General features: G+C 36.0%; 1 protein-coding gene across 1 annotated transcript in view; it reads right to left on the bottom strand.

The window, feature by feature from the left end:
* Window positions 1–12,500, bottom strand: part of scn5lab (sodium channel, voltage gated, type V-like, alpha b) — a 175,836-nt gene that overhangs the window by 134,435 nt on the left and 28,901 nt on the right. Inside the window, exons 2-3 of the mRNA XM_079862460.1 lie at window positions 10,837–11,144; window positions 1,936–2,054 (exon numbers count right to left, since the gene is read on the bottom strand). Coding sequence (XP_079718586.1) covers window positions 1,936–2,054; window positions 10,837–11,103 — 386 coding nt within the window. The 5' untranslated portion in view covers window positions 11,104–11,144. The remainder of the gene's footprint in view (window positions 1–1,935; window positions 2,055–10,836; window positions 11,145–12,500) is intronic.

The following is a 12,500-nucleotide window of genomic DNA, read 5'->3' as shown; positions in this document are numbered from 1 at the left end:
CTATATAATTAATGTATATATATATATAAAAAAACAAATAAATAGGAAACATGAGAATAAAATCAATCAAAAAAGTAATCAATAAATAAGAAGAAATTATATTAAATGAAAAATAGATTAAAATGAATAAATAAATGTATTATAAAATAAATTATTTATATATATATAATATTTTATTATATTTATATATATGTATGTATGTGTGTCTATATGTATACAGTATGTATATGTATATATATATATATATATATATATATATATATATACACATATACACATATAGACACACATACACACATATATAAATATAATAAAATAAATAATAAACATAAGAATACAATAAATAAATACATTTAAAAAATTACATTAACTAAATAAATACACAAATAAATAAAGAATATAAATTATACTAAAATACATAAATAAATAATTAAAAAATCTAAATAAATAAATAAATAATATAATTTATATATAAAAATACATTTTCCAAATAATATTTTACACATTTATAATTTGTCACAGTAAAAATGGGGTCTTTATACATGAAAATATACAGCTACTTTTTAGATTTTAGGATGAGGTTTCCTCACACGAGGATGCTAATATTTGGGGGATTGAAGAGATTGAAACGCCCTGCTTTAGGCAATACTTCAGTGAAGTATGTGCAGCTTTCTATCAGACGAGGCGCCACTCAGAGCGATACGGGCCGGCTGGGCGTTCGGCGGCCTGTCCGACTCTAAAAGGGGTGTGAGGTGAAGGAGAGGTGCAGTCCACCAGCGAAACACCTCCACCCAAACCCTCTTCACCTGCTTATCAACTCCACAACAGCAAAGTGTCCACGAGCCCAATGTTCCTTAACACCTCGGGCCGAGCCGCTGGATATTTATAGCAGGACTGAGCTTTGGGAAAACACAGACATCTGAACTTGGCTTTGTTCAAACAACCCTCATACTTGGCATAGCCTTTGAATGTCAGACAGAGAGACGAGAAGCTGGCGGGAAGTGTGTATGGTTGTCAACATTCAACTTTGTGCCAGATGTTTCTCTTAAAAGTCTTTAGGAGGAATAAAAATAGACATGAGTCTTTCAGAAACACTGCGTCCGAACCAGGTGCACTGCAATAATGCACCGAGCAACTGGACTGATCGATTGTTCAGTGGCTCCGCCCACCGTGGAATCTCATTGGTTGAACATAAAAACATCAAATGTAATTGGCTGTTATTGTGTCACGCTGCACAGAAGTTTGGAACAGTGTTATTTTAGTATCACTAGAGATTTTATTAATATTTTGAATTTGTTTTTTATTATTATATTTTCTGTTTTCATTTTTAAAATGTAGTAAATTTGTTGTATTTTAAAAAAAACATATTCATTTTTATTTCTGTTTCAGTTATTTTAGTACATCAAGTTAAACTAAATTAAAGTGAGAAATGCTTCTAAACAGTTTAATATATATGTATATATATATATATATATTTTTTTTTTTTTTTTTTTTTTTTTTCAAGCACTGAAAATACTTTTAAAAGTTTTAGTTTTAACCTTTTAACTATTAGAGTTAACTATAATAACCCTGGTTTGGAAATCCACTAAGTCTGGTTAGGATACGATGAAAGAGTATCATTTATATAATTATGTGGATTGCATTGCTCAAATAATCTTATTTTGGGAGAAATGTTTGAGTTCAAACTGAAATCCCTGGCTTTCATTGCAGACTTTCTCCATTTGCTCTCCATTTCATCTCATTGCTATCTAGTAACATATGAGATGAAATCATTTGTGTTTCTAAGCTATTTATTTCATGCACTATTCTGTCTAGGTTGAAAGTCAAAACTCTAGACTTTGAAAATGCAAAGTATAGCTTTAGAAATCTTGCTATAATCCTCGTACTGTATTGTCATATAGCGTTCATGCACAGAATCCACAGCAGAAAGGATATGAGTGAACTAAAATCCTTATTGATGCTCTTCTAACGGGATGAAAAGGGCTAAAAATATAGAGTGCAGATGTGGCACTAAACCGGAAGATGGCCTTCCCTTTGTTCAGTACTATAAAAGTCTGTAGAGAAAGAAGAGAAAGGTTAGTTAGCACCAGTGACATTTAATATCAAACACAACATGAACCTCAAACATTTATGAAATATGAGCAGAAGGAATTCCTGTAAAAGGTGTATCGAACGATATGCGCACACACAAAAATCAGCTCCTGTTTCATTAATGATGCCCAATGTTCATTACATTATACATTATGAGACTGTACAAACACATTTGCAGAGGAAAAAAGCATTAGATTGCTGGTAAAACTTTACAATACGGCTCATTAGCTAACATTAGTTATCTACATTAGATAGCATGAGCTAATAATGAACTGCACTTATACAGCATTTATTAATCTTTGTTAATGTTAATTTCAACTAATACTTTATTAAAATCTTGTTAGCATTAGTTAATGCACTCTGAACTAACATTAAGAAACAATGAACAGCTGTATTTTTTATTAACAAATATTAACAAATACAGTAACAAATGTATTGCTCATGGTTAGTTCATGTTAGTTAAAGGGTAACTCTCGCCAAAATGCAACCTAGGGTCTTTTTGTTAAAGGAGACATATCATGCTTTTAAATCGTTCCTTTTTACAAATAAATCATACATTTGTAGTCTATATAAAGCAGAACTGCAATGCTTGGGTCTGAATTCCTCATTATTATAGCTCCACAGGCCCCTTTTCTACCCCTTTTCTGATGTGCGTCTGAGAGCAACTCGTTTTGGTGCGGTCTCTTTAAATACAATTGAGACACTTCATACCCCGCCCCCTCTCCAGGTGACACTCGGTTCAACTCCACCCCGTTCGGCCATTTTTGTAGTTTAATAGCAGAGATACGATTATAGCGGCACAGAAACTTTTTATTCACACGTTATTAATAAAATGTCAACAACGGAAGACTTGTCCAGCCAGCCTTACATGTTCGAGCCAGAGTCGGAGCCGGAGCGAGATGAAAATGAAGACGACGAACCTGCAGAACAACGTCTTCATGTGGATGTATCGCAATGGTGTGTTACTGTATTTATACATGAAACTTTGGTCTTCCGACCTTTTACCACCGTGTCGATTTATTTTGATTAATATGTGCGAGGGAGAGAGAGCAAGACAGCGTCTAGTTTGGAGACGGTGTCTTGTTTACTTGGCTCCGAAGAGAGAGAGAGTGCGTGCGCGCGACCGGGTCTCTCTCTCTCTCTCTGCTCGTTCTTTCAGTTAAACATGCGCCCTGTCATAAGCGCCGCAGTTCATCTACATTAGACGGTGTAATGAAGCGTGTGGGTTACTACATCCAACAACCGAACATTTTAACTTACCCTCTCGTAACTTCTGCATCTTTTAGCTTGGACTACAAAATTGCAGCGAGAAATAAAAATGGCGGATTGCTCGAAGTGTTGGGCTGGAAGTCGATGTCCTTATTTGGCAGTTCCGCTGCAAATACTGTGACGTAATAGTTCACAAAACGTCATGGATAACAGAAAAATCGGAACAGGTTGAAAAATAAGGCCAAAACAGAATATAAAGATATCAACGAAGCACCTGAAGAGAATAATTTCAACTTTTCTGTACTTCTAAACACTCCAAATATACAACAAAATGCATTTAAGGGCTAAAAAATGGATTTAGCATGATATGTCCCCTTTAATCTACCAGAGGCAAACTTTCGTTTAAAAGCATAATTAGGATGGAAACGACACTTTTCAGTTTGACCGTATTTTCGTTTTCGGTCAAATTGCCTTTTGAATGGGGCACGAAATAGGATCCTCATATAAGAATCAGTTCATTCGCATTCGGAGATCGACTATTTCTGACTGTCAAAATGCCGGCGGACGGAAACAACAACAGCGACAGCAAGTTGTTCAAAATCTTTCTTTTTAGTAAACTCTGTGAACACAAACAATGTTCTCAGTGCTGGAGTTCATGTGTAGAGCCGCTGGTGATACTTCCAGCACAGTTTCATGTTGTGTCGAGCCTTCTTAGTGTTTTAAAAATAGGGATTTTGAAGTAGGGGTGGGCGATATGGCAAAAATATCATATCACGATTTTTTTTCAGGAAAATCACGATTCACGATTTTATCACGATTCTTTTTTATGTTGGTTTTACTATTTTGTGACTGAGCATTACAGCCAAACGAATGGCACAGACAGGGGCGAAGATAAAAATATTTGTCATTATTTTCTTTTTTATTAAATATTAAGATCAAAGATACACATTACACATACACAACTTAATATACAAATGAAATAAACAGAGCTTTATGTTTTCAGCTATAGTGTATTTAATAGTAGCATTGAAGAAAGTAGTTAAATGAACAAATATGAAAATAAAACAAAACATAGACTTCACTGTATAAATTATACATTGATACTTATTAAAGCTACTATTAAAGTTATCAGTCAAGAGCAGTAATTTTCTCTTTGCATTTTGTTGTGTTATTAACATTAAAGGGATAGTTCTCCTAAAAATTCAAATTGTCATAATTTACTCTCTCAAGTTGTTTTAAACTCGAATAAGTTTCTTTCTTCTGTTGAAAATAAAAGTTATTTGGAAGAATGTGGGTAACCAAACAGCTGATGTACCCCAGTGACTTCCATAGTATATGTTTCTCCTATGGGAGTCAAAGGGGACCAGCTACTGTTTGGATAGCCACATTCTTCAAAATATTAATATTAGAAAAATATTAGAAAATATTAAAAGGAAATTAATACAGGTTTGGAACAACATTTAAGTGCGTAAATAATGAGATTTTTATTTTTGGGTGAACTATACCTTTAAGGACAAGCGGCAGCGTGTTTACTATTAGGCTACTGTCTCTTTAAGAGCTGCGCGCGACGCGTCTAATGTACAGTAGGCTACACGCATTTGACAAGCAGATTTTCTCTCAATTTTCTCAAGTTTGCGTTCACTTTAGACATAACCGACTTTGTTTATGTAAACCCTTGTGTGTATTTAACTGTATTAGCACAATAAGACTCGAAAGATAACTTAGTCAGTATCCAGGCGCTGGTAGACAGGCTTTTAGTGCATGTGAGCTTCACATGTACGCACTGAGAAACGCACACGTTAGAACAGCGCATCAGCACGCAAATTAAATGTTTAACCGACAAGGCATTAAAGCACATGCAAATTATGTGAACTGCAGTGTCCCGTTCCGCTGCGTTAACATTTTATGTGAATATACGTCGCGTTGTTCGCTATGTTGGGTGTCGGGACAGAGGCGCCAGAACAAAAACTGATAGAATGCACGACAATACTACGATATTTCTTCAAAAGCAGATCGTGGAGACATTTTAATCGTCCACGATCAAAAATCGTCATATCGCACACCCCTATTTTGAAGCTATCATAGTCAAAGCACTCCCATTCAACAGGCAATTTGACCGAAAACGAAAATACGGTCAAACTTAAAAGTGGCGTTTCCATCCTAATCATGCTTTTTAACGAAAGTTTGCCTCGGGTAGATTAACAAAAAGACCCTAGGTTGCATTTTGGCGAGAGTTACGCTTTAATACATTTACTAATGTTAACTAATGAACCTTATTGTAAAGTGTTACCAGATTACTTTTATAAAAGCTTTCAAAGATTTAAGATTTTTTAATGTTTTTGAAAGAGTCTCTTCTGGTCAACAAAGCTGCATTAATTTGATAAAAAATTACAGTAAAATATTATTACAATTTAAAATAGCTGTTTTCTATGTGAATATATTGTAAAATATCATTTATTCCTGTGATTTTCAGCATCATTACTCCAGTCTTCAGTGTCACATGATCCTTTAGAAATCACTCCAATCTGAGAAATCATTTGATACATTTTTAGAATTCTTTGATTAACTGAACGCATCCTTCCTTCAGACGACGGTTACCACGGACCATTTCTGCACAGGTACATCAATGCATTTTTCAAACAAACAGTAATTATAATGATAAAGCGGGAAGCAATACTCAGGAGTGCACACAACACGCAAATACATTTCTACAGAGCTCAGCGGGAGAGTCGGGTCTCTCGCGGGACTCTCGTCTGTCGCCACGGTTGAGCTTTTCTCTCCCTGCGCTGCACAAACACGCCTTCGGTTTCCGAGGATTCATGGCCCCCTCGATTTACGCCATCTCCCCATCACATAAATAATGCGAGGAGTCACGGCGCAAAGAATAATTGCAGGCAGGCAGCTTCAGGGTCAGCATGTTTTAGCGCTACGAAGCCCTTTCATCGCGTGGCGTCTTTGCTCAAGTCGGCGTCTTTCTCAGCGCTGTGGCCTTTGTAACCTCTCTAAATATCTTGCTTTCTCCTCCCTTATGTTCTCTATTCTTATGTAACATCTAGGTCAAATATTTGCCTGTGTTTGTTTCCACTTTCCTCACATTTCCTCTGGGATATCATCTGCCAACTGCAGGTCCACATGAGCAGATTTGGAGAGTAACACAAGAAGAAAGAGAGGGCAGAGGGAAATCCAGCCCCGCCAAGCTTTAAACAATGCTTTACGCCATTAAGAAGTAAATAAACGCACAATGCATCTAACACAATGGGAAATGATATTAAAGCGATCGTTCACTCAAAAATGAAAGGTCTGTCATCATCTACTCACCCTCGTGTTGCTCAACAACACAAAAGGAGTTACCTAGTAGATTCTCAAGGCTTTGAATGAGATTGAGGCCTAAGGCCAAAAGCAGGGGTTTTTTTTAAGTGAACGACCTAAATTTCTGTCTTTTTGTCAGATGAATTCAGAAGACTTCTAATATAGTGCACTACTCATACTGATGGTGATTTTATGGGTTTAAAATAATTATTATTTCATAATATTAGCAATTAACAGCACTGACACTCTCGGATAAGAAAGAAAAGTTTAGAACTGAATTGAGTTTTGAACAAAGTTCAGTTCAAATTAACTGAACTTTTCAACATTGACACTGAACTGAGCTGAATTATAACTCTATTGTCTTGTGTAGAGCTGCTTTATAGCTGAATTTAATTTGTTTTATAATTGATTAACTTTGCAACATCAACACTATTATGGAACTGATCTGAATCAACATTGAACTGAATTGGTCTGAATTATAACTCTATTGTCTTCTGCAGAGCTGCTTTAAAGCTGAAACTGATTTTGTTTCATGATTGATGAATTTTACAACATTAACACTGTTATTTTCCTGTTTATGGTGATTTAATGGGTTTAAAATATTTAGAATGAGTAATATTAGTAATTTATTGCACTGACACTGTCCGATGAGAACTAACATTTGAACTGAATTGAGTTTTGAACAAATTTGAATTTTACTTTGAAAAGTATAAAGTGTTATATAAATAAATTACTTGACTTCTCATTCTTCTTTTTCAGAGAATTTGCCATTTGAAATGAAAGCCTTTTGTCTAACCAAGTCATGTTGATATCACAAAAATTGAGCCACTAAAAAGTTTTAAAGCCGTTCCATAGTAACGCAATGTTCAATTACAAAATGGTTTCCACAGGATGAATTTTGAGTGTTTGAATGATATCTCATTTTATGACGATTTTATGTCATGCTGTGGCTGTAGTAATCGCACGACGACGGATGATTAAACAAGTAACGAAAGCAAGCACAACCACATAAACGACACCGAACAATGGGTCTCATTCATGAAACATTCGTAAATATTTGAGTAAATATGTGAGTGATTTGCGCGTAATGAGTCCTTCCCGAAAACTCTTCTCCTGATTCACAAATACTTCGTAAACGTCAGATGTGATAGTGAAATGTGTGTGTGTGTTAATGAATTCCAATCAGTCGTAATTGGGACGCGCGTGCACGCTCATTCTCAATTACCATAAATCCCGCCTATTAAATCCGACTGACAACTATATATGGGCATCATATTATGACACCAAACGAAGGATTTCAACATGTCTTCTCAAAAGCGAATGAAAAAGAGAAATTTCTCAGATGCAGAAATTGAAGTTTTATTATCAGAAGCTCATTCAAAACGCCACATTTTATTTTCAAGCGTACATAGTGGCGTATCAGGTCCTAAAAAGAAGGAAGCTTGGCAGCAGATTACAGATGCAGTTAATGGAGTTTCATCTGTTAATCGAACAGTCCCAGAAGTGAAAAGAAAATGGTTCGACAAGTAACTCCGTCAAATAAGCCCGATTAAGGTGAATTCATATGCAGCCTTATTAATGAGCAAAACGTTCGGATGTTAAATGCACTATTTACGCGTGGCTGGGAGCAGGTGTAGATTTCTTTCGTACCAACTAACATTTGGAAAATACTAACATTTTAATGAATCCGAAAATTTACGCCAGAACCACTTTACACACGATTTACACAAAAATTCGTTCTGCTCGTGTTTCATGAATGAGACCCATTGAACAGAAAGAACTGAGGGCTTAAATACACACAGGGATAATCAACGAAACCAGAAACAGGTGCGCAACATAATCAGAAACCATGGAAACAAACTAGCAACTCAGGAAAACAGTGATGGGAACAATGAAAACGAAACTTGATCGTGACAATGAGAAAAAAGGCAATAAAAAAAGCTCACGATCATGACACTGAAAGTTAACAAGATATAAGCAATATATATTTTAGTTACAGTTATTAAATTATCATTGACGTCTGAGTATTATTGTGTAGATGTGGCTGTTATGTAAGGTCATGTGCTCTGGACGCACATCTAATCCTGTGCGAATGGGGCTTAAGAAATACAAAACTTATTTCTAATGATTTCTTTTCTCTGTGGGCTTGCAAAAATATCAAAGGGAGAGGCGAAACGTTTGGATCTTTAGTAGAAGGAGTCCTGTTTAGTGTCAGTTCATCTTTCTTAACGGCTTAGAAAAGTCTAAACAGGGCACATTTTCCCACTGAAAATGCCATTTAAAAGGAGTTTTGAGTCAGAACTTTTAGCTGAAATCCATAGAAATGGAGATTTGTCTGCTTGTGAAGGCAGGAGCGTGTGCGAGAGAAGCCAGCGCAGCAGCGGTCGCATTAACAGCGGCTCACTGACTCATGCTATTCATCGGTCTGCTATTCCTGTAGCAAATACATCAGCTGCCCTTTACTGACTGACATTGTGTTGTTTTACTCAAACTTTCACCTTTCGTACCATGGTACACTGCACTGCAACAAGAAAAGGATCTTGTTAGAAATCCTGCTGTTGTTCTAATGCTGTATGTCCTTTTTTCATTTATTAAATTCATTTTAAGGCATCATCAAAAGTTTGTTGACTAAGATCTGATTTTTGCTTAAAGTCCCCCTGTAGTCAATCATTTTATCCTTTAAAACTCATCTTTAATCACCAAAATTAAATATTTAAACATTTTATCCTTGAAAAAAAATCGTCATCCCTTAAAATAGCTTGAATGTAACTCGACACCCTCGCCTCATTTAGTATTCGCGGTTGAATGAATATGCAAATGAGCCCCACCTCCACTCACTCACTCAGCTCAGAGATCCACTGGTTGACGATCACATGTTGATCTGATTGGTTACAAGGTAGTTTGTGGTTTGTCTTAAAGCATATTAAAAACACCACATAGACATATAAACAACATTAAAAAATGTATTTTCTCCACAGGGGGACTTTAAGGCGGAGAATGCATTTGCATCATGACAAAATTAATCTGAGATGGCTGGCGAGTTGAGAAAAATGAATTAATTCAGTAGTAAATAATATAGATAAATAATTTAGTACAATTAAAATTGGAATAATATACTGAATATTTGTTTGTGCAAATAGTGCATATTTATGCTTATTAGAGTATTGCATTGTATGGCAAACTTGAAATCAATTGTGAATTTCACCGTCTAGGTTAACTATAGACCCGATATAGTCAAGTCAAGTCAAGTCAAGTTTATTTATATAGCGCTTTTCACAATACAGATTGTAAATATAGTCCGGTATAGAACCTTGAATTTGGTTACATGTTGTTTTTGCCAAAATAACTTGCGAGATGTATGATATGGATTTGGTCTCAACAGCAAATCCATATATGACCCTAGATCACGTCACCAGTCACATGTCTCACGGGTATATTTGTGGCAATAGCAAAAAATCAATTGTATGGGTCAAAAATTATCGATTTTTCTTTTATGCTAAAAATCATTAGGATACTAAGTAAAGATCATGTTCCATTAAGAAGTTTTGTAAATTTCCTACCGTAAATATATAAAACATTTATTTTTGTGAGTGAATGCAGCACAATCGCCAACATAAATGCACAACTTTAAAGAAGATTTTCTCAATGTTTCGATTTTTTTCGCACCCTCAGATTCCAGATCTACAATAGTTGTATCTCAGCCAAATATTGTCCTATCATAACAAACCATACATCAATGGAAATCAATGGAAAGCTGTATAAATGACCTTTGTGACTGGTTTTGTGATCCAGGGTCACATATATAAAATAGCATCTATGTCATGTACAGGTCTATGCTATGGCAACCTGGTCACACTAAATGCGTCTCTATAGCACGCATTGTGTTTATCGTGCAATTTATACGTGAAAAATGTTTACGTGCATATGATACGAATGGGTAGGTTTAGTAGTGGTGTGGGGTACGCATGTATTATACGTTTGGGTAGGATTAGTGGTATAGGGTGTGTGTATTACACTACGCGAAAACTGTGTATCATATGAATGAATGAATGAGGCATTTATATAGCGCTTTCATATGTGCTTTACAATCATATCAGGGAATCTCTTCTCAACCTCCACTAGTAAAAACATATGCACGTAAAAACTAATTTTCGCGTATAAATTGCATGATAAACACAATGCTATAGACACGCATTTTCCTGAGATCAGGCTGGACGATACACTCACTCTCTTGCTCTGGAAGTAAAACGGATCGATGTCCTCCAGAGGGACGCCCACCAGTCCAGAAGGAATGTCTCCAAAGATTCGCGGGAGCTGTTTCCCGGCCTCCAGGTCGGCCCGGGACTTGGGCGTCTCCACATCTCCCAGGTCCTCCTTGTACTCCTTGGCATTGCGGGCCTCCTCCTCGGCGATCCGCTGCTCGATTCCAGCCAGGGACTCGCGAGTGAACCGGTGTAGACTGTCAGGACCCGGTGGAAACAGTATGGCTGCCATCTTCTCATCCTGAGCCTCCTGTGCAAGTGCTTACTTCACAGCTGGAGGGGAAAGAGGAACGGGTTATTCCGACTGCGTTCTCAGGTGCGTTTCACTGAAGTGTCAACTTTATCTCAGATTTTTATCCTAATTTCCAACTAAAGTGGAAAGCAGATCAGATCATTTTGGCGAGAAACCAGAGTGTTTGCCATATTGAGATGAAAAGTTTGGATTTATTAAGAAGTCTCTTCTGCTCACCAAGGCTGCATTTATTTAATCAAAAATACTGTGAAAAATTATTATAATGTAAATCAGCTGTTCTCTATGTGAATATATAGTAAAGTGTAATTTATTCCTGTGATCAAAGCTGTATTTTCAGCATCATTACTCCAGTCTTCAGTGTCACATGATCCTTCAGAAATCACTCTAATATGAGGATTTGATGCTCAGGAAACATTTATGATTATTATCAATGTTGAAATAGTTCATATTTTTGAATACAGTTATTTATGTTTCAGGATTCTTTGATGAATAGAAAGTTCAAAAGAACAGCATTTATTTGATCTTTTGTAACATTATAAATGTCTTTACTGTCACTTTTGATCAATTTAATGCATCCTTAATGAATAAAAAAAATTATACCATACTTTTAAATGATAGCGTATCACTGTTTCCACAAAAATATGAACTGTTTTCAACATTGATAATAATCAGAAATGTTTCTTGAGCAGAAAATCAGCACATTAGAATGATATGTTGGAGTTTTAATAGGAGTTTATTCTACTGTGTAAGTTTATTTATGAACATTCTTCACACGTTTTGTTCTCAGAACATTCTTAACAAAACAAAAAAAGAAAAGAACATTCTAAAGAAATGTTTTAGAATGAATACAAAATATTCTTAGTTTAAAAAAACAGATAAAAAGAATTTTATCAAAAGACCAACTGCTCTCTGTTACTTTCTCTCTAAGATTTTCACTGCTAGTTTTTGTCTTTTCATGAAACATCAGAACCTTGTTTGGGGTTTGATCCGAATGTTTCGATACACACTCCTCTGTGTTTGACAGCTGGTCTGAGACCCGAACACACGAATATGACTGTGGCTCTGTGTCTGCAAATAAACAGATTCTATTATGCAGAGTGTAAATGTGAGCGAGTGTTTTAACGCAGATCGGGCCATCTGTTCCTGCGCTGGATTGAATGATTGGACGAGAGATCACTTCTCTTCTGCTCAAGCATGCGGTGTGGAGCGCGAGCACAATGGGAACATCTGCACATTGAAACTCTGAAATCCCAGCAAAGTTTGAGCTGAAACAATGCACAGTTTCAACAAGTGGCTGCTTGAAACCTGATCAGATGTTTGGTTATTATCAGAGCTGAGCGACGACGCTACAGAACAGGCACTGGAGGATATTATGG

This window comes from Squalius cephalus, assembly GCF_949319135.1.
Source record: "Squalius cephalus genome assembly, chromosome: 25".
In the NCBI taxonomy this organism is placed as follows: Eukaryota; Metazoa; Chordata; class Actinopteri; order Cypriniformes; family Leuciscidae; genus Squalius; species Squalius cephalus.
This window is presented reverse-complemented; position numbering and strand designations above follow the sequence as displayed.